Raw genomic sequence first — 23,189 nt, forward strand, 5'->3', positions numbered from 1 at the left:
ATCATGTACAAATAACTTCTCTAATCTTTAAAACTTAATAATAAACCTCTTTAAGCTTTTACATTTATGCAAATAATCTCTAGCCATTAATTATATATACTCTTAAATTTTATTTTTGCATGCATTTAAGCCCCCAACTTTGATTAATATACAAATAACCACCAAATTTTAAGTTATATATAGATAATTAATGTATAAAATTAATCATATAGAGTTATTTGTATAAATATAAGAGTTGATGGCGGTTCATTGTAAAGTTTTAAAGATTAAAAAGGTTATGTATACTCCCTCTGTTTAAAATGTAAGGCATTTTTATTCGAATATGACCTTCAATAAAGTGGTTACTTATTTTCAAACTAACCCTATCTTTTTATATTTACTTTTATTAAATACCTTATAATAAATATAAAGTCATTATCAATAGGGACATTTAAAAAAAAAGATAATAATTACACTTCAAAAAATTAAAAATATTTTATATTTTTAAATATTTAATTTCTTAAAAAATATCTTATATTTTTAAACGAAAAAAATATATGATTTAAAGTTTAGAAAATAATATATAATTTAGTCCTGTCGTGGTCGTTGTAGTAGTTAATTAATTAAGCAACCATGAAACACCACAAGTGTACGATTATATGCTTAGTTAATTTATAAAAAATAAAAATCAAAATCATTATAGTCGTTGCTTGTTTGGCGTGCAATGTGCATACTGCATAGTCGTCGCCTGATTCGAAAGTGTCAATAAGATGATTTTTCAAAGTATGCTTCCTTCCTCCATCGACATCGCCAAGTTAATAACTACCACTAGCATCTTCAAGAGGCGTCATAAAACACAATTCAACTACACCTTGTCTCTCTCTCTCTCTCTCTCTCTGGTTTCTCCCTTTTCTTCCTTCTTCCCAGTCTTGTCAAGGTGGTGCTTTTCCTGCTTCCGATAGCTGCTTCTTAGGTTAGTTTCAGACTTTCATTCATATTTTACACCTAATATTTTGTTTTGTTACCCCTCAAGTATAGGTTTGTGTTCTGTTTTTATTTCTTTTTGGAAACTTGCAAGTGCTTTGGATTTGATTTCTTGAAACAAAGGATGATTTTCCTCTGCTGCTGTGGGCGGTTTTTGGCCAGTTGCTCTATCCCCCTTTTTCTCATGCTCTAAATTTTGTAATGGGGCCTTTAGACTTTGCTCGTTCTATTTCAGAATTTCAAACTTTCATGCTTAAACTCTTTGGGCAATGGAAAAGGGCATAAATAACCAGTGAAGAGAACTTCAATAACCAAAACTTAGGTTAAATAAACTAGAACAGCAGTCAAAGGCATAACCTGCATTTGGAACAGTGTTATGAAGCGCTTTTGGACTAAATTGGTGACTCTGTGAGAGAGAGAGCAATAACAAAATTCATCCCAATTCCATTACTCTGTCTCGTCGGCAAGAGATTTTCTAAGATCCTTAACCGCATTTTCTACTGTTGACTTGTTTTACATTGTACATTATGGCTTGGTTACATGAAGTCACATAGCGAATGTAGTTTAATTTCATTTTGCTTTTAATTCTTTTGGAATACACCTCTTTGAGGAGGTTATCCTCTTTCATTATGAGTGGACAATGGTAGAAAAATCAGAATTGGTCAGTCAGTTATTGCTTATTACTTTTTACATGTAATATCCCCTGTGACATACCACGGAATCCTTGGAGATTGTGCAGCTCTTATAAGATATGTATCGCTTGATTGTTCTTCGAGACGCTGACCCTTCCCAGTTCGATGGTTCAATCAGGTGGTCTTGGCAGTGGGTTAATTTGAAGCAATCGTTATCATTTGAAAGTGAAAACTGCTTCCTAGTAGCTGCTTTCATTCAGTCATGACTTCTTGTTTTTCTTCCTTATTTGGTAGGAAGGTTAGATCTTCAGTTATACGAGATCCTGAAATTGATGAAGGTAACTTAAAATAACTTTTTAAATACTTGATATTATCAGTATATAGTTATTATACTTTCTTAAAATTGATTTATGTTTTTTGTTTTTTTGCTAAAAAAATTGATTTGTATTTTAAGGACATGGGTGTATGCTTGAATTAAGGTACTCCCAGCATGATACATCGAACAAATACTACACGCATTATTAGATTTTGATTGCTCATATTTATGAACAGAATTATCAGGTGTTCACAATGTTATTCTTTATACCTACAAAGAACTAAGTACTGCCACTGAGGATTTCAGTCCAGCGAACAAAATTGGAGAGGGAGGCTTCGGTTCTGTCTATAAGGTGGCTGCACCACTTATAAGCCCATGATTTCAATTCTTGCTTGCATTCCCATAGCACAAAGTGCGAAAATTGATTTCTTCTACATTGTCTTGTGAATGAGATCTTAAGATAATTCTTTGGATGTCCAGGGAAAGCTAAAAGATGGAAAAATTGCTGCTATCAAAGTCCTTGCAGCTGAATCAAGACAAGGGGTGCAGGAATTCTTGACAGAGATCAAAGTGATCTCAGAAATAGAGCATGAAAATTTAGTTAAGTTATATGGCTGTTGTGTGGAAGGAAATCACAGAATATTAGTTTACAATTACCTCGAGAATAACAGTCTTGCACAAACTCTTCTAGGTGAATGCATTTTTTTTTTTTTAACTCATGAGTAGCTCCTGCTATTTTATCTGTCGATAGATTTTAATAAATGCTGACCTTATGCCCATTATTATTTTTTATTCAATGGCTCTATCCTCTTCACTTACAGGTGGACGTCAAAGCAATATTTTCTTCAATTGGCAAACACGATCTAGAATATGCATTGGGATTGCCCGTGGACTTGCTTTTCTTCATGAGGAAGTAAGACCACATATTGTTCATAGGGATATAAAAGCAAGCAATATTCTTCTTGACAAAGAACTTACACCAAAGATTTCAGATTTTGGACTTGCAAAGCTTATCCCACCAAACATGACTCATGTCAGTACACGTGTGGCAGGGACAATGTAAGTTCTATTTCTTTGAAACTTCATTTTCTTGATTTACACTCTACAGAAAGCTGGAGAATTTTTGCTGTTTAGTTTTTCCCGTGTCTTCATTATGCAAAGTAGCCGTCATGGTAGGAGGACTCAGTTTCTCCACATCAAGTTCCCAGCTTAAAACTAAGATCTCCCACTTTCACTAGGGTCTTAATAGTTAGTACTCCATATGCTTATTAACCAGAATTACATGCTATTTTGTTGGGAAAGAGTTTCTAGTTGACTACTGAAGTTAATTCATAGATTGATTTCATTTTATGTATGCGTTAATGGTTTCTGATCTCTCAGATGGGGTGGTCATAAAAGAGGATTGTACTTAATGATTAATTAATTAGTTATTAATTTAAATAATAGAGATGATATCATAATTGGTTAGTTTTGACACGAGGAACTGGTGCTGTTTTAGAATTTTTGTTCCAAAAAATGCAATTCTCACATTAACCTGATTGCTGAGGTGCACTTATGTATTCATGCAAGCATGCATATATATTTAGGATTGAATTATTACCTTTCCCTCTGCACGTGAAGAGGAGAGCTTCAATCCCCCACACAAATTATGTTTCATGTGCTATTTTCATTTCTTCTTTATTTTTTGAAACATAAGGAATTTATTGCTGTGTTTCCTTATTTCAGAGGTTATTTGGCACCAGAATATGCAGTCAGGGGGCAGGTGAATAGAAAAGCAGACATTTACAGTTTTGGTGTACTTCTTTTGGAGATTGTCAGCGGGAGATGCAATACAAATACACGATTACCAGAAGAAGAACAGTTCCTGCTAGAAAGAGTATGAATCCTTCTTTCCCCGTATTCCCAATCTTTTTGGCCCTTCTTTTTCCACTTCGAATCTTCGAATGCATATTTCACAAAAAGTGAACGCATGTATGCATGTAGAGAGAGATAGAGACAGATATGATGAGTGTTATGATGGAATTAAGCTCATGCACAATTATAGTCTTTTATAGTATTCTTCAAATGCATGAATGTAGCATATGTTCTTTTGGCTGTGAAAAGCATAGTTAGAAGAAAATAGAATAGATTTTTTTTCTTTGGTCATTGTTGATGAACTAAAGTTTTCAGATGTAAATCGCATTAAATGGTATTCGTTAAAAAGGGGGAAAAAACTGAACGGTCTGTCGCTTTTGTATTTGGGAGAGTGCTTATGAGTCATACAAGCTGCTTCTTTCCGATCCTTCAAGCTTTTAAATAATATTTGGCAGAGTGCTTTTATATGACATATCTCTGTTCTCACTTGTTGGTTTGACTATCTCTTACTCGAGTGATTTATATATCACTCTTGAATTTTGCATAAATTGCTGCTGTGCAATGAAGTGCTTATTGACAATGAAATTAGAAAATCAGGATCTGTCAATGGAAGATGTTACCTTAAATACTACAAGCCTGGTTCATAAATTTAGATTTTAGAATTAAACTAATTGTATCTTCTCAGAGATGCAATCAAGGAAACCCGCATTGTGATTGAACTTGTGCAACTGCAATCTATTCTGTATCATGTAAGATTTCAAGACCTGCTCTTATTTAAACTTTGCTGTTACAGACATGGAGATATTATCAGCAAAGGATATTGGTAGGGCTGGTAGACACATCACTCAATGGAGAATTCGACGCTGAGGAAGCTTGCAAGTTTCTGAAAGTTGGCCTTCTTTGCACTCAGGAAGTTCCGAAACTCCGGCCACCCATGTCTTCAGTGGTTAAGATGCTCACGGGAAAAATGGATGTCGACGACAGTAAGATAACAGAACCAGGCTTGATTTCTGACTTAATGGACCTCAAAGTTAAAGGAAAACCAAAAAATGAAGTTGATATGAAGACATTGTCTTCATATAATGCATCCTCGTCCTCGGACTTCCGGGACACTACAATGTCGTCGGCTGCTTCAACGGTTGCTACTACAACCTCTGCCGTGCGATATGATCATAGCATGTAAATGTCAGTCGCCAATGTTTTGTTCTTTCTAGATGATTTTCAAGGCTTTTGATGTCATGTAAATTTTGCACAGTTTTCCAAGTTTTTGGACGTGTTTTATTCTTTTGTGCAAACCCTCCGAGATCAGAAAGTTTCTCTCTGGAAGTACTACTGTATTGTAAATGGACAAGTGTTGCATTCACTGATGAATTTGAAGATTTCCCCTTGCCTTCCTTTTTTTCTCTGCGTATCCTGTGCTGGTTTGTCTCTGTCAGTCTCATGAACACAAATTCTTATCCACCATCATGACTTGTAAAAGTCCCAAGTAAATCATATCAATCATAAGGAGAAATATTGTGAATCTGTCTTTGACATGCTCGAGCATTTATTTCACAGTACAGTTAATTTATTTTTCTCAAGATTTTGTGTTCACTTGATCATTGAAATTTTGCTTGATGATCATTGCAAATAATTTTGCTTCCTTAGATTTTAAAGGAATCAAAGGAACATCTGAATTTGATTTGAAGAGTTATTATTTTATAAACTTAGTTAATTTTTTAAATTTTATTTTAAAAAATGAACAGTCTAAATTTGATTTTGATGATCCAGACCAGATTGCCCCATCTTATGCTCCAGATTCAAATTATAAAGCCAGATTTAGTTCATTCATGCTCTCAAAATTGCGGACTTCTTGGGGCCTTCGGAAAATAAAATTATTCAGAATTATAAACAAAGAAAATATCTAAATAAGCCACGAGGATGAATATATGGAGTAATTAGCAGGAAGCTTGAGAAAAAAAAAATCTATAAATGGCTTTTTTAGATTGAAGTAATAATACATGAGTTCAATGCTATGTTTGGATTGAGAAAAAATATGAAAGAAAAGAAAATATGAGAGAAAAATAGAGGGGAAAATAATTTTTTCCTTATTTAGATAAGGAAAGAAAAGTAGGAGAAAAAAATAAGGGAGAAAATAAAATGAGGGAGCCATAACATTCTCGTCCCAAATTTTCTCTCCACAAGGGGAGAGATTTTGGGGAGAAAAGTTTTGTTCCACTATCTGCCCTTATCTCACCTTCTTCTTCATTTCTGCGCAGGTTCTTGTCATGTTAATTTTCCATTGCTTGTCCAATTAAAGTTCTTATTGTGCTCCTTGAACTTTCGCCATTCGCTTATTTGGTTTTCCCCTTAAGTATTAGATTTGGGCGAATTGTCTTTTGTTTAGCGATTTCCACATTCATATTCATCATCATCATCATCATCATTATTTGCCAGCATTATTTTTCATTGTTGCAAATATATAGTCATGTTGAGTGAATTCTTTTTCCTGTTTCGCTTATTTTATCTGTTTTCTTGCCTAAGCATGTTCCTCCATATTACTATTGAATTCTCTATCAGTGTATTATATTTGCTTTTTTGTTTTTCATGATCTCATGGTGTTGAAGAGTTTTATTATATTTGGTTTTTGATTTTCATTAAATCATTGAAATTTTAAAATATAATAATATGAAAATACATTACAAATATTTTGATTTTAAATTAATATGATCATTTTTAATATAATTTCTACTTTCAATTTATTTTTATAAAGATAATTATATGAAACATAATAATTTTAATATAAGAGTATTATAGTCATTGTAATATTTGCTTATTTTGTTCTTCTCTATTTTTCATTTTTTATTCAAATACAAAGAATAACAATATTTTTTAAAATTTTCTCTTAGTGACGAGATCATGCAGAAAGAATTTAATATATTTTAAAGCAAGGTTATGAGTTTTTTTTTTTTTTGGACCAAATAGTAAGGTTATGAGTTTAAGTAATACAAAAATCAAATTGAAAAAGTTACCCTCATTAAGATTTGATAATATTTGAATTTTACATAACAATACCTAATAGTAGATAAAAAATGTAAAACCTATTTAAATAATCCTCAAAAACATGTTTAAATTATATTTGAGATATATTTTTATCAAAATTAATGAATAGTTATATTTCCTAAATATATTTTTATCAAATATAAATTAAAAATAAAATACACGCATATATTTGCATGAATACGTCCATTCTCTGATATATATATATATATATATATATCAATATTGGAAATTAAATATCGATGACTCCGAAGATGGACAATTAAAGAAACAAGGATTTGCCAGGAGTCGCCCAAAAAAAGAAAAAGTAGGAAAACCCGAGTCCTAAAAGTGGATGACAAACCAGGCCTAAAAAAGGTGGATGAGATGACATAACTGTGCTTTTAAAGTCACATTAACAAAATTGTGGAGATTCTTTTTTTTGTATTTTTGTCTTAAGGCCACAAGTTCTAAATGCAGAATGCTTCCACCATGGGAGAATAATAAATTGATTAGATTCTTCTACTTCCCATGGGAATTTTTCATTCGCAACTAACAAATCACTTTGCTTTTAAAATTTAAAATTCATGAATTTTTGGGAGATTCTTCATGAAAAGCAATTAATCAACTGATTTTTTTTTTTTTGGGTTCAATGTAACTCTTATAGGGAGCGTTTGAATCTTTGCTCTTTACCTGCAATGAATAACTGCAAACATGAATAACGCTAAAAATATTTTGATTGAGAGTAAAATGCAACGACTTTCTTTCAAAATTTGTTAAAACTGCATTGATTTCCTTTCTATTTTCAAAATCTACACTTCAGTTTATTTTTTAATATTGCTGAAAATATTCTACTTAACATTCTAAAATATTTTATTTTATATGTTTTAAAAATAAAAAGAAGATCTCTATAATTAAAATAAAATAGAGAGAAAGTTGGAGTATTTTGTTCTTTAATTAAACAACGCTCTTTAAACCAAGAAGAGTCCAGCAGAGCTAGGACGTTTTGGTAAAAAAAAAAAAATTGAATAATTAACTCTAATCGCATAGTACAACATACATGCATTTGTTTATTGGATTTAATTCACCGTGAATGGATTTTCAAGTTATACATAATAAATGGTTGAGTTGTATCTATTCTTAATAACAATAAAAATTTTATTTATTATGCAAGCATGTTATGATCAATATGATGTTTCAAATCAATATCACTAGTCAATGGTTAATTATGTGAGTGGAACATTTTTGGGTAAACTTCACGTAATCCTTCAGTACATTACAGGATCTAATTATATTATTAGTCATTTGTAAATAACGCATTTTTTATAATTTTATATCCTATCAAATAACATCAAAATTTATAAATAGTAAGAGTTTTCACTTGGTGTTGGTGAAAAAAAGTATGCCTGCTAAAGATAAGAAACTAAAATGTAATGAATTCATGGTACAAATTTTACTGATTAAGTTTTCAAAGATTTGCTTTGTAATGAATGCGTTTAATTAATATTAGTATGAATATATTTATTTTTTGTCAGCAATGCGACATGTAAAAATGACTCACTAGAGTAATTTTTATGAAGTAATCACTGTATTTTTTAGCACAGAAGTAATCATTGTATTCAGTCAAATTGATAAAATGATAAGTGACAGCATACAAGCAGTATAAACTTTTTTTTTTTTTGCATACATTTGGTTTATCATATCATTCATGATCTATCTAATAAAATCACACCACTTCAATTAAATAAAATTTTATTTATAATTATTTTTAATATTTTTATTTTTGGAATAAAATAATTGTTTAATTTTTTTAATTTTTCTCTCTCTATCATCATTAATGTTATAATCAATTTATAGTTATGACATGATATATTTTTATTGGATAAAGGATAAATGATATAGTGCATAAGATCTATGTAAGGATTTCTCATATATAATAATGATTCAATTTGAACCAGAAAATTATCAAAGTATTTATTGAGTATTAACATATTATATAAAATTTATAATAACTCGAATGGATAATATAAAACATCCAATTTGATGCAAAATTATTAAGTTATGCTAAATTTGATCCAATAATTTTTTCCTTAAAATATTTTATTTTTTATTTATTCTTATTCAGTTATACTCATACCTTTTTTTTTTTGTATAACTAGACAAGTTAATATGTACAATAAAACGAAACATAACCAAATGAGCCTTTAGGACAGAAACTAAACGACTAAACACATAATGAAAAATAAGAAACAGCAGAAAAAATTAAACTGAGGATTCAAGAAAGACTCTGAAAAAAGAAGGTCAATACTGCCAATTTTCGACATGCACAGATAATGAGATTGGGCGCTCACATTGTAGTAATAGGTGACTGGTCAAAAAACTAGTACATCATGAAATTTTAAAAGCACCGTGAGCGATTAGAACAGATTTTTTTTCATTTTGTTTAGAGATATCTTGTAGGACTTGACAAACCAAAAAATAAAACAGTTTTAGTTTTGAAAAGAAATTATCTATATGAGCTAGAATCTAGCAACGAAAAAGTAAGCAAACCAAGACACAGATTAAAAAAAAACATAAACAAGACACAAAAAACATAAAACAAGACTTGAAACACTCCAAAAAAGAAAATACTAAATGATTTCCTTCACACCCTTTATTTTTAATTTTATATTCATATTATCTATTTAGTTTTAAGCATCGGTGAAAATGTCATCTAGAAGCAACAAAGTGTAAACTGGTTCTAAGTCGAGCAAAATAATGTCAAGCAACAAAATTCAATGGCAGGTTTTTGGTCCCACACCATCATTATTAGACAACCATCCAGCCTTAATCCCCAAAGCAAAAGGGGAAAAAAAAAATTATTGAATGATGTCAAATCTCTCTTCCCTCTCTCTCTCCACCTATCTAATATCCACCTATCTCTCTCTTTCCTCACTCCTCTCCCTGTTGGGAAGCCTTCACTCTACTCATCCCCCTTGAAAAAACTTTTTGAAACTTTCTCTTTTTCACGGGCAATCGCTGAACTAGAGAGAGCCAATGTTTCTGGTTTCTACCCTCATCCAAAGGAAAGATTCTCCGCATTGCCCTTTAGGAATCCCTTAAAGTTTCTTTCCCATTCTATCTGAAGACGACCCATTTCGACTGGCGGTGCTTGAAGTTTCGCGCTTCTCTCTCTCTGCCATTTGATATTTAGGGTTTCCATGGCTCCTGGCTTGTCTTCAAGTTCTTTCCTTTTATGGCCCCCCTTTTCCAGTGCTGGGTTTGTTGGAACTGATTGAGTGAGGGGTCATGTTTCTTTGGTTACTGCTGGCCTGAGATTTTGTTTCTTTGGTTTATAAAAGAGGGATACATTGTTGTCAAAAAGGGGGATTATTTATTGCCTTGTGTTTAGCACTTTTGTGACAGTAGCTGCTTTTTGGAAGCTTATTGGCGAAGCAATTTGCCTTTGAATGAACGTGATTGTATTTAGTTCTCTCGTGGACTGAATACTAGTCTGTTTTGATCCCATTTCTTTATGCATTTGGAGCTCTTCTTCTGGAGAATCCCGTGATTGGCTACAAGTGCTGGTTAATTTATTAATTTATTTTGTATTTTTCCCCAGTGCAGAACTTGGGCAGATCAAGGTTCCCTCCAATTTTAATTTTATTTTCTTTTATGGGTAGCATTGGTGATTTAGCGTCACAATGGCTGAGATATATGTGTTGTCGGATTCATGGTGATCGGTATCCATAACATCTCTTTGAGACGAGGTTTAACTACCAGTCATAGACAGTGCCTTCTAGTTTCTGGGTCTATGAGAAGGTTTTGGTGATGGAGGATATAGGGTTGTTCAAACAAGGTTGGCAATGGCTTCGATCGCAGAAGGATGCTTACTGGCGCGCCCGAACTGCAGTGAGTTGTTATAGGGACAAAACTGCCATGTTCATCGAGCAACATTGGCCGTTAGTATGCAGTGCATGCTTCAGATTGGGGAGTATTCTTCGCCTATCGTTGCTTTATTGGAAAGACTGTTTTGTAAGGGGTTTTCAGTCGTTCCTCAAGTTGGGTCCAGCCATTCTTCTCCTCATAATGTGGTGTTGTCTTCTTAGTTTGACCTCGATGCATTGCTTGATTTATGTACTTATTAGCATGGTATGTATTAATTCATACCATAATGCCTAAATCCAGCATTGCTGATCTCTGATCTCTGTTCTTGTTTCTAATATTTGGGCATCTGCTTTAGCTTTTAGCTGTTAATAATGCTGTTGTTATTAATTTCACTTTGATTGCATTTTATAATGGTGATAGATTGGGTGATACTTTATTACAATAATGCGTTTTTACTGCTTATAGTGTTGGAATACTCCATCAGAAATTTTTGTAAAGAGTCTGAGAATAAAATTGGAAGAATTTCGCTTAGATAAGGAAATTGGACACTTCTTTTTTAAATATAAATTGGGAGGTCGGAGAACTTTAAATGTTGTGCAAGATGTGGACCTGCCATTTACTGCAGTCACCCACAAAGTTTGCTTCAGGTTGTTGAGTAGATCTTAATGTCATTTACATCAACAGAACTTTAATTACATTGATTTTAATTGCTCTCTAGGGAATATACGTTTGTTGTATTTGTCTTGGGGCTTTCCTCTTTTTCTCTTTACGCTTTTTTGACAAGTTTCTTTTTCAATTACAAATAGTGTTGAGTCTATGCATTCTTATTTGGGAGTTATATTTACTCAAACATTTCCATTTTGGGTTGAAAGCGTTCAAACTTCAGTACTTGGTCTACCTGACCTCAAGGTGGCCTTTTCTGGGACTACTTTCTGGTCCATTAAGTGAAGATTATTAGTCATAACATTCATCTAGATTGCTGAAATGTATTTTTTTCATTTTAAAGTTGCTGCAAATGTTGTCCTTCATGTCCTCCACTTTATAAAAGAACCCACGTCCCTGTTTCAAATGTACTTGTAACCTTTAATTAGTTGAGTCTGTTATTTTTTGTCTTAAAAGAAATATTCTACACATTATTTTTAAAAAATTCAATGGAAAACTTTTGCGTGAGATTCTTTTGTTAGGTGGTGGAAAGTTTTCATGACTGTTCCTTAGTCTTGCTTATAGTGACACCATGATTTCAGTACTTTTGTGATACTGGAACTATATGGCATATATGGAGATTGAACATTTATATGAGCATAGTAAGCTCAATGTACCATGCGCTTTATTGGGTTATATTGCCACATAATTTATGGAGTAAATTTTATAATTTTTACTCATAGTTCAATTGAACGCTTCAGGGTGTTGCTGGAGCTGCTGTCCAGTATTTGGGTTATACTCCTGGAGTCTTCATTGTAGGGCTTTTTGCTATCCTTATCTTGTGGATGTATGCTAACTTCTGGATAACGGGATCATTGCTTATTGTTGGAGGTATGTTATTCTTTACTCACCTTGGATTTTAAGATGCATTCGTCTAATGACATGGAAAATAGGCGTGAGGATACATGGATGATGTTTTATGGTCTTAAAGTATTCATTTTTACTATTGTGTGCTCACAGTTGCATTGCTTGATGCCATTTCCTCATATGATTATATTTTTTCACTAAATGTATGCATTACTCACATCTGAAATGTGATTTTTGGCAGTGATTTGCATAACATTGAGTTCTTAGCTGTTTGTATTCTTGCTTTTGTAATATACAAATGCAGGTTATTTATTCTCCCTAAATCATGCACGCTTGGTGGTACTAATGGCAACTGTGTATGCTTTATATTGTGTCAAAGTTCGAGTGGGATGGCTCGGTGTTTTTCTCTGTGTAAACCTTGCATTCTTGTCCAATGACATTTTGAATTTCCTGCTTCAATGGTTTGATAATGTGAGTGAAAGCAGCTCACATTCTGAGGATCAGAAACAATCAGAAACAGTTCTGGGAGATGACTTTACTGAAGAATGTGAATATTCTATTCCTACTGCTGAATCTGAAAATTCGCATTCTTGTAAATCATCCAGCAAACCGGCTGTTACCACTTCAGTTGTTGAAAATCAGAAAGCGTTTCCTGCTAGCAAAGTGGTGAAAGTACAAGCAGATTCTGTTGATGAAATGAGAAGAATATTGAATAGTCTGGATCATTATGACGCGCTTGGATTTCCCCGTCACAAGAAAGTTGATGCAGCAATTTTGAAAAAGGAATACCGGAAAAAGGTACATGTTGATTATTTATTTATTTCTTTTCAGGTAAAAAGAATCCTATTTTTATTTCTCTCCACCATTCTTAAGTTTTTCATTAATGCCAAAGCAAGCTTGCCTAACTAGTGCTACGTGATGATGTTGTGGAATCACATTGACCTGAGCTATGCTGTGTTTGCTCACTTATACATGTTCTAATATTTTATATGGAATAACTCGTTTTTAAATTTAGTTCTATACTGATGCAGGCAATGCTTGTTCATCCTGATAAGAATATGGGCAGTCCACTGGCAAGTGAGTCATTTAAGAAGCTTCAATGCGCATATGAGGTAGAGTTTTAATCTAAGCACTGGCTTCACTTTGCAACCTTCTCTTGGAGTTGAAAGATAAACATAAAAGAATTTCTGTTAGTGGTTTTCACCATTCACTAGATATTTTAAATGTTCAGGTTCTTTCTGATACCGCAAGGAAGAGAGACTATGATGAACAATTGAGGAAAGAGGAATTCAGGGCTAAAAGTGTCTGCCAGAAATCCTATGGTGCTTCACGTCAGGTAAATATGATGGTTGCCTTATACTTGATTTTAACATCCTCTTAGTTTTTTATATTTTTACCAGGCAAATATTCTGGTTATTCTAGTTTTGATTTGTGAAGTGAAGGGAGTTTTGATTTATTTCCTTTACTCTATGGTTTTTATTTTTCTGTACTTTTATAGTTTATATATATATATTTGGTTAAAAATTAAAATAGTTGGTTCAATATATTTATTAAGTTGAACCACTGGTCTTATCCCCTGACTGGTTCCTATAACTAAGACTAAATGTTGATGGATTTTGTGATATGTTAGAATGGGAAAGAATAACAATTACCTAGGTAGGGATGGCATGAACATGGTTACCTGGGGAACCATAGACTACAGATCATTGTTGAATTGACTTCATTGGAAAAAAAAAATATGCTGGTCTAGTGGGTAAGACTTGTGGAAACAGCCTCTTGCAAAAATGCAGGGTAAAGCTGTGTACTATAGACTCAAAGTGGGTCCAAACCTCCCTAAACCACATGCATAGCTGGAGCTAGTGCATTGCGTTGTCCCTTATAGCGAGTAAGACTCATGAGTGGGCCAATTTTATAGTTTGATTAGCAAAGCCATCCTTTCCTTATGATTCACTCCCTTTAGGACAAAGCTAATATAGAATTCTGAGGGCACTTAGGTTGCTGAGGAACTTCACTAGTAAGGTAGTGATTCTGCTGGCAATCCTTGCAGGACAATTCTGATTATCGCTCTGAAGAATCCAGGCATATACAGTGCACCAAGTGTGGCAATTCACATATATGGGTATGCACTAATAGAATTAAGTCGAAGGCAAGATGGTGTCAGGTTAGATTTCTTTTTACTACATTCTGTTTATTGAATTCTTTCTCTTTCCATCTTTCTTTAGCTTGCTTGCTCTCTGTTTTTTTTTTTTTTTTAATTGAATATTGATTATATCCACTTTGGGAGCAGGACTGCCGTCAGTATCATCAAGCCAAGGACGGAGATGGATGGGTTGAGTACAAAGGTTCTCTGGCTTTTGAGAGGGCTCAAAAGGTAATTACTTCATAGCAAGTTTTGTTGTCTGCTTCATTTTCTTCAACATGCATGGCATTTTGCTGAATGTGGTCTCTTGCCTTGTTAGATGGAGATTCCACGTGCTTTTGTTTGTGCTGAGAGCAAGATCTTTGATGTGTCAGAATGGGCCATTTGTCAGGTCAGTTGTCTCTACTATCATAATTTATTGTGCTAATGTAATGCTCTTTCACCTGATTTAGTGCTTCTGAATCATCAAAAGACATGTAGACCATGCTAATGTGCATTTGCGGGGTTTACTTGGGTAAGGATTAAGTGCTTGTTTGGTTTTTTGTTAGTTAAAAGTCAGTTTAATAAAAGTTAATTGTTGTAACGAAATTTGTGTCAAGATATATTTTTTTGAAAAGTTAGTTTGGTAAACTGGAAATTGTTTGGATTATATATAGTGAAATGTGATTTTGAATATACAATTACCAAAATAGGCAGTGATCTACGATGGTTTATAATTTTTGTTATACAAATATAATATATTGAAAATGTTTAAAAACATGATAAAAATTTTAAATAAGATAAAATTTGATATGTTAAATAATAAGAATTAAGAAAATGTAAAGTTTGATATATTGAAAATATATATATATATATATAACAAATAGTTCAGATATTATATGTATACAAAGAAAATAAAAATCATAATTATTCTCCCCAAAATATTATTATTTCAATTGTTAAAATGTCTAAATATATCTGAATGCAAGCTTGGATATTCTCAATTTCTCATGTTATTTACTCATGTTATTTAATTAAGAAATATACATGGAGGACTCTGACAATTAAAAAAAAATAAAAAATCAAAAGGCTAAACATGAATAAGGGTAAAAAAAGGATTTGTCATCCTGTGTGGCATGTGCTTTTCTAAGGGGTAATATAGAAAAATAATAAGGCAGTTAACCTTCATTTGCTAAGTCGGTTTGAAAGCTAGGAAGAGTTAAGTTGGCTGAATGTGGATTGAGTAGCACTCTCAAACTACTACTTTCCAAGATCCACTTTCATTTCATGATTTTTTCCCAAACAGCTTTTAACTTTTGGGAAGTGCCAAAAGTACTTCCCAAAAGTTAAAAACTAGTTGCCCAAGCACACCCTAAGATGTTAAGTACTGAAAATGAGCGAGAGTCATTGTATGCTTAAATGATCAGGGATGGAATAAAAATCTTGTGGCTTCCATTTGCAGTCTGCTTTTGTCAAATAAAACTGGGAATTTTAATCATTTTATCTTTCTTCTTCTCCGCTAAACATGAGCAAGTGGAGATCAAAATTTGTATTCACCTTTTCATAAATTTCTGCCTCTTCTAGAAAGTTCACATCAAAGCCACATCTGATAAAAACGGAGATGCTGATGTGTTTAAGATGACATGTCAGATTTACTGTATACCCTTTGCAATTGATTGGGTTACATTCTTGCAGCATCCGAATTATTGGTTATCATTTCATCATAGAGAGAGCTGAGTCTTTGGAACCCGGGGATTCCTTGATTAGTCCATAGTCGAGAATTCTTTTTAGAACCTTTGATTGAAGCAAATATGTGGACACCTGTTGCTTTCTGTTGCAATCCTCTCCACAAGGGTTGGTTCAATTGTTGAAAAGGATCTTGAACTTAAAGGATGGCTTGTTCTTTTTTCATGCAGGGAATGGCTTGTAGGCCGAATACCCATCGACCGAGCTTCCATGTGAACATGGTTGGCCTGGAGAAAAGCCCGCGATGTAACTCCAGCCGATATCCGTGGGATTTGGATGCTGAAATGATGCTTGACGAAGATGAAGAGTTTGAGCTGTGGTTTCAGCAGGCTCTTGCCTCTGGCCTCTTCTGTGAGACCTCCAAACGCCGGAAGAGCTGGAGTCCATTCAAATTGCATCAGAAGAAAGCGAAGAAGCAGTGGCGAAGAACATCATGCTGAAATCCCTTGATGCGATAATTGTTTAGTTTATTGGCCATCTCCTGGGGAATGATGAAGCAAACATCTTGTGGAATCAAGAGATGGGTTTCATGATGATGACGAGCTTGCAAATTTAATCAACGTTGCTGAGAGGGGTGGTAAGGTTAAATGCTTCATAGTTGAGACCAGAAGATCTAACCATTTCCCAAATCCCTGTAATGCAAGGCATTCAAATACGGAAAGCCTCTTTGCGTCCTTAGGTTCAGAATACCAAAAATCATAAGCTAGTTTTGTGGGGACTACTTTGGTCCTTTGTATATTACTTGCTAAGTTGCTAATAAAAATTTCTCACTTGCCTTCTGACTTGGATTATCAGCATTCATTTTATAGCTCACTTCTTTTTGTTTATTGAGGTAGCATTCATTTATCCATTGTCGTAGTGATGGTTAGTTCTGGTTGATCAGAAATTCAGGATGCATCAGCAAAATGTTGACCAAGTTAAAAAGGAAATACCAGCAGTTTTGAGTTTTGCATCAATTTTTAGCTGCTTCTTGTTTATCTACCCATGTGGAAATGGTAATGAAAACAAATATTTTTGCTGCCTAAACTTATGAAACTAAAACTAGAGTGATTAATCGGAAAATTTTGTACAGAAGCTAATGGAAAAGACTATTTAAAGCTTTAATAGTAAATGATATTGGGAGAGTTTGAATAAAAATTCTTTCACTGTACTTATTTAAATTCAAAACTCTTAAATTTTTAAAATTACACTGCAATGTGGGAGGACTAATTTGATATTAAATTTACAAAGAAAATGACAAAATTGTCACTTATTTAGACTGACATAAGAACTTTCCTAATATATTTGTTCATTGTCCCATTTCACTTGTTAATTAACATGAGGAATGCTGTTAATTCTTGTACTTGTTTTCATTTTTAAGTTATCTTAAGATAACATATTGATTCTTATATTATATATTGTTTATTTATTTATAAACTGTTGTTTATTACCCATACTTTACTTATTCATTATTAAACTTTCACTTAATTTTAATTTAAAAAAAATGAATAAGTGAAATAGGACAATTAATAAATGAAATAAGATACTTTTGACATTAATTTAAATGAAAAGAAATTTTATTATTTTTTTAAAATTTAATATCAAATTAATATTCTTAAACTGCAATACAATTATAACAATTAAAAGTTTTGAATTTAAATAAATGTAATATGGGGTGAAATTCTCCCAATAATATTCTAAGACTGCACGGTTATAGTAAATAATATCCCATCATCATATACTGATTTTTTTTTTAAAAAAAACTACGCATATGTTGCGATAGAGGAAAAAGCAGATATCGGCATGTATCTTCTTATTAGAGGTTGTCAGTGTTAAAAAAACAGAGAATATATTTTTAAGTATAGCAAACATAAAATAAAAAAATCAATAAAATATATGTACATGAATAGACACTTACTTAAAAAGTATATAAATATATAAAATTATTTTATTTTTTGGACCACGCAGATGGCCAGATCTAGAGAAAAAATGTCAGAGAGTAGCATTTAAAAAACATAATCCAAAAAGAGTACCCTGCAATAATAAATAATTGAAAAGAAAAATGCTAAAATCAAGATCTCGGATTCAATCTTATATAATCAACTAATCAAGAAACGAAAGAAAATCTGAAATTAAATAGGTTAAGACAACGAAGAGAAGGACGAGCAAGGAAGAAGAGGACCGACTACAGAGAAGTGAACATCGGCCCATTGCCCATCGTTCGGTGCTCCGCTGATCACGGTTGTGCCCCTACTGCTCCGGTGAGTTCTTCATGCTTGGATCTGTTATTTCAGTTTTACTTTCTTCTTCTCGTGATTATTGATCTTCAACTGATTTAATTATTTTTCTTGCCGTCGCTACCTATGATGCTTTTGTTTCACCCCATGATCAATCCGATATCGGTGAATACCATTTTAATTTGACATATTATTTTCAATAACTAAATCTTTTAACGGGGTCGTCGATTTGAAAACCATGGTACGTGTTGTTGAGCTCCAACATATATTTTAATGATGGACATCGCGTTTTTCTTGGACGAACAAAATACTGGAATATTAGCTGACTTGGTTGGTGTGATGCTCATTGAGCTTTTCGACTTTGTAATGATTAAACAATTATGCCATTTTGGGTTGTTGCCCGTTCATATTTTAACTTCTTGGGAGACTATTAATGAATACTTTAGCTGCTGAAGTTCCTTGAGGAAGGGCTGTCTATCAGACATTCTCCTTGTGAGGCGTGGTGTCACTGAGTTTTCTTATTTGCATTTTGCCAAGGATAAGCTATTGTTACTGTTTCTTTGTGAACTTCTATTAATATGTCTTATCTTTTCTATGCTGTGTGCACGACAGTCATGATTTTTCAAAGCACTTCTTTCCAGTTGATGCAGATATAGGCAAAATGTTTAAAATAGGGATTTGCCCCCTTCAGTTCAAGATGAATGAATTGGGGAAAAAAGAGGAGGGGGGTTTGTTTGAGTCAATATACAGAACTTCTATATCACAACTAGTCTAAGCTTCTTTATAATTTGGTATCTTGGAGAGGTTTGGATAATAATCGTTTGAAGTGGATGCTTATTTTCTTGTCTGCCGTGCTGGCAGGACACCAAATTATTTGTTTTTTTTTTAGATGTGCAATTTTCTTATTTCCTGGTAGATGCTTGTTTGATTGTTGCTTATGGGTCTTGCTAGTGCAACATTTTGCATATTTTTTCTTTTGATACCATTCAGAAATGATTTACTGTCATTTCTATTTTGGTCTACTCATCTAGTTCTATCTACAACCTAAGCCTCCTAGTTGATTTGGACTGGGAGCTGCCAATGCTTGCTTGTTAGCTCTTGCTCATATCTTCTATCCTGAAACTTTTTATGAAGAGTATTGATGTTGCCTTGCATTATAACAACAGTTGATCAAATTCCTCTTTATGAGGGAAATGCATGAATAAATAATAGCATTTGCTGAGATTATTAAAAAAAAAAAAAGCATTTGCTGATGGTTTTGAACTTTGAAAGATTGTGCTAATTGTCAATAAAGTCCGACTCTTATTCACAGCTTTGGCATTTCATAATGTTGGACATTATGTACTGAATTGGCCTCTTTTTATTCCAGCCACAGCTTGCTTGCAAAAGATCCTATGTCTAGTGTGGAGGATAACAAAGAACAAGGACAGATGGATGTAAATACATCTAATGAGGCCATGCCATCAACCAAGGAGCAGGTTGTTCTTAAAAATTGTCTTCTTGTATGCTTTAGTGAAAATTCAATTGGCTGGCACCACCTTTTATTGCAAGGATTTCTGGTAACATTTTTTTTTTTTTTTGACTTGTTGAGTTCCTGAATATTGAAGGAGGAAGTTATAAAGAAAAAATATGGAGGACTTCTGCCTAAAAAGCAACCACTTATATCAAAGGTACATTGTATTGGTGTCCGTATGTGCATATTATATTAGCTTTTATCATATAAAAATTTTTCTATTATATCTGGTGTTGTTTGCTCTTATCCTTTTGGCTTGACATTTTGCTTTTTTGCTCCAGGACCATGAACGTGCCTACTTTGATTCTGCTGATTGGGCGCTTGGAAAGGTATTTCTATGAGGAAATCTCTAAATGTGATTGCATTGTAGCTGTATATCCATGTATTGATTTTTCTTACACTCTTCTGTGCCTTGAAACAGCAAGGAGGTGAAAAGCCCAAGGGACCACTTGAGGCTTTACGGCCAAAGTTACAGGTATTTAATCAATATTATTATGATTGTATGAATAGTCTTGCTGCTTTCTGAAGCTGATAACAGTTGCTTCTTTTTTTATTGTCACTTTGTTCTTCTGTTCTGTAATTGGCATGCTATTCAGCGATTCTGCGATTGGTGGTCTTTGACATTGTTGAAATATGTATTCTGTTAAATTGTTACTTGCAAGTTGCATTAGTAGCATGAGGGTTTTTGTGCCTTTTTAATCTTTTATCTGCGGAAAGATTCCAGTTTAGAGAGAGAGAGAGAGAGAGAGAGAGCAATTAACTGTCTCAAAGCAACTGAGCTCACAGTAGTATCAGATGATTATGTTGAAGATTAAATGTTTATTCGACTATTTTGTTATGGGTAATATTTGTTTTTTTTTTACCAGCAGTAGCTCTTGATATACTGCCAACTATTATGGCTCAGCGCCTCCCATTCTTCAACATTATTGACTGCTGAGTATATCAAATAATATAGTGGAAAAATCTAGGCGAAGTTTCAACTTTTAAGATGTTTGTTAAAAATAAATACGTAATTTGTGGAGAAATTTTTTTAGGAGATCCAATCGTGTGCAAAGTTATAAATTTTTTATATTGTATTGTATTTTCATTAGAAAACTTGATTGATAGAAATTTAAACGCTATCTAGACTCTAGAGTGTGTCCCAAAACACAATTGGATAAAATCAGGGGTCATTAGTTGGATTGAGGTGTCGTGTGATGTCTTTTGTTGAAAGACTTGTACGGCTTTACTGCCATTTCCTCAAAATGTGAATAACCGGTTTTCTGTCTGGCAATTCTGCATTTTCAGCCAACACAGCAGCAAACGCGTTACAGGAAATCTTTTTGTGCTCCTTCAGGAGAAGGTATGCCTTTTCTTCTGAATTGTTTACTTCATTCTGTAGAATGCTCTTTCTCTTCTTGATAGCTTCTTCAGGGAAGTGAACAAAATTCTGATCTGTCCTCTGCCTTTTGTAGAAGGAGGAAGTGTTCCATCAGTGGATGCGCCTTCCAACGAGTAAGCAGTCCGTCTTTTGATGATCTGCTGAGTATTATTCTGACACCATTTAGTTGTTTCCAACAATAAGTTGTTCATGTTTCTTAGTAGCATAAGACAACTGAATCTAGCCTGCTGCTCTGTTGTAGACTCTTATTGAACTATGATTCTTATGATTTATGGTTACATCCCTTTATCTTTTACTCCTGATAATTCAGTAACAAACTAATATTATCGGGTTGATGTGGAAAAGAAAAATGGGTCTAACATCATTGTGAGAATGTAATCCTAAGATAACCTAAAAGAGTTAATTTTTTTTTTTTAAAGTACAAGTATTTGATATCTAACACTATGAATTATATTGGAGTGGGGGTCCTCACTTTGAGAAATATTACAAGTAAGGTATTTAAATTTATAACTTTGCATCACTTCCTTTGATAATTTGCATCCTTTAAACTGAATAAAAAAATTATTAGTTTAAATGCTTATCAGATATATTTAATAATTTATATAAGATATAAATAGGATATTTACATAAAGATCGTATCAATAATTTTTTTAAAAAATGATAATTAATTTGTTTATGTTATTCTACTTTTAGTCCTATATTGAATTTATTATTTTTAATTATTAAATTATTTTTTAAAAAAATGTTAATTTTTTAAATTTATCCTGTATCTCTTGGCTTCGGGTCCTGTCCCTGTTGCTGTCGGTGAGAATAGTTTTCACTGTTTTCAATCCACAATTTAAATCCTTGATCTTGTTTATAATTTAATTTACATTTGGTTCTTTTTTACTCAATTCAATTATCTGATAGTCAAAAAAAGAAACGTGTTCGACAAAATTAGATGACGACCGCATACCACGCATAGAATAATGTATGAGAATGACATGATTCAGTTCACAATAATTGTTTTGGAATTAAGAGTGTGTTTGGAAATTTTATGATGGGAAGGAATGATTTTTACATGATTATTTTTTAAAAATTATTATAAAAAGGATGGAATGGAAAGATTTTAAAAGTTATTTTTGCCAATATTACTTATATATGTCTAAATTTAAAAAAATAATAATGCCAATTAAATAATATTTATGCAACATTAAATAATTATATTTATTAAAAGTTATTATAAAATATATTTTTTAATAATTTTGTAAACATTTTTTTATTATATAATTTTTAAATCTCTTTCAAAATTTAAATTTATTTTAACTTATATTATACTAAAAATAGTTGACTGTTGTTGTTCATTTGAACTTTTAAAAATTACTACTTTTGGTTCTAATCTTAGTTTCATGAAGAATATATTTTCAATATAATAATACTTTTGGGTCAATCAAGCTAGTTGATGTCCAAGGGCATTGGTGATTCCTAGCCAACCCTGCTTGTGTGTTGAACTCTAGTAAAAAGTGAGAGAATGATTGAAAAATAAAAATAACATATAATTTTATTTTTTACTAAGATAGGAGGTTGGGGTAATTTTATAAATGAAAAATATTATGTTATGTCACTCCATCCTTGACTTATCAATTTGCAGAGACAAAAATATTGAGTTATAAATGACAAATGAGGGCTCAGAGGTTCTTTCTTGTCATTTCATCATCATTCTTTAAAAAAAAATTGACAAATAATGGTTTAGACTGTTTAACTATCCCACTCCATTTTATTTTACCCTAAAAAATATTTCAACATAGTGTAAGAATAAGATAGGTTGATTAGCTCCCACAATAGATGTATAAATGATTGTATAACTTACAATTTCAAAAATATTATAAAATTCAAAGTATTAAAAACTAAATTAGTCAAGATAATATTTTAAAAAGTCAGCGGTACAATTTGATTAGGTCAAGGTCTACTAAATCATAATTAAAATAATAATAATCAATTAAAAAAATATAAAAATATTTGGTATAAAGGAATGACATTCAAATGAAAAGGTATTAATTCACAAGTAAGTAAAAG

General features: G+C 32.5%; 3 protein-coding genes across 5 annotated transcripts; all 3 read left to right on the forward strand.

Moving 5' to 3' along the window:
* The first annotated feature begins 770 nt into the window (after positions 1–770).
* LOC129315125 (cold-responsive protein kinase 1-like) lies at positions 771–5,159 on the forward strand. Of its 3 annotated transcripts, none has more exons than XM_054958675.1 (7): positions 771–952; positions 1,757–1,933; positions 2,148–2,263; positions 2,392–2,602; positions 2,733–2,970; positions 3,637–3,787; positions 4,559–5,159. In XM_054958675.1, the coding sequence occupies exons 2-7, from the start codon at positions 1,858–1,860 to the stop codon at positions 4,946–4,948; spliced, it is 1,182 nt and encodes a 393-aa protein (XP_054814650.1). In that variant the 5' UTR covers positions 771–952; positions 1,757–1,857; the 3' UTR covers positions 4,949–5,159. The 3 variants fall into 3 exon arrangements, with proteins under 3 accessions (XP_054814650.1, XP_054814649.1, XP_054814647.1); XM_054958674.1 differs by having other exon boundaries at positions 772–952; positions 1,774–1,933; XM_054958672.1 differs by lacking the exon at positions 771–952 and having other exon boundaries at positions 1,703–1,773; positions 1,890–1,933.
* A 4,521-nt stretch (positions 5,160–9,680) lies between these two features.
* LOC129315814 (uncharacterized) lies at positions 9,681–16,803 on the forward strand. The gene is made up of 9 exons (XM_054959885.1): positions 9,681–10,914; positions 12,054–12,183; positions 12,464–12,957; positions 13,191–13,271; positions 13,391–13,495; positions 14,207–14,320; positions 14,447–14,530; positions 14,619–14,690; positions 16,195–16,803. The coding sequence occupies exons 1-9, from the start codon at positions 10,594–10,596 to the stop codon at positions 16,462–16,464; spliced, it is 1,671 nt and encodes a 556-aa protein (XP_054815860.1). The 5' UTR covers positions 9,681–10,593; the 3' UTR covers positions 16,465–16,803.
* Positions 16,804–18,072: 1,269 nt separating this feature from the next.
* On the forward strand, positions 18,073–21,429 carry LOC129316094 (uncharacterized). The gene is made up of 7 exons (XM_054960356.1): positions 18,073–18,264; positions 19,610–19,718; positions 19,848–19,910; positions 20,035–20,082; positions 20,175–20,228; positions 21,041–21,095; positions 21,208–21,429. The coding sequence occupies exons 2-7, from the start codon at positions 19,635–19,637 to the stop codon at positions 21,249–21,251; spliced, it is 348 nt and encodes a 115-aa protein (XP_054816331.1). The 5' UTR covers positions 18,073–18,264; positions 19,610–19,634; the 3' UTR covers positions 21,252–21,429.
* The last annotated feature ends 1,760 nt before the right edge of the window (positions 21,430–23,189 follow it).

The sequence above is a fragment of the Prosopis cineraria genome, unplaced genomic scaffold (genome assembly GCF_029017545.1).
Source record: "Prosopis cineraria cultivar Desert tree isolate PC_DT_omini unplaced genomic scaffold, ASM2901754v1 PC7, whole genome shotgun sequence".
Taxonomy (NCBI): domain Eukaryota; kingdom Viridiplantae; phylum Streptophyta; class Magnoliopsida; order Fabales; family Fabaceae; genus Prosopis; species Prosopis cineraria.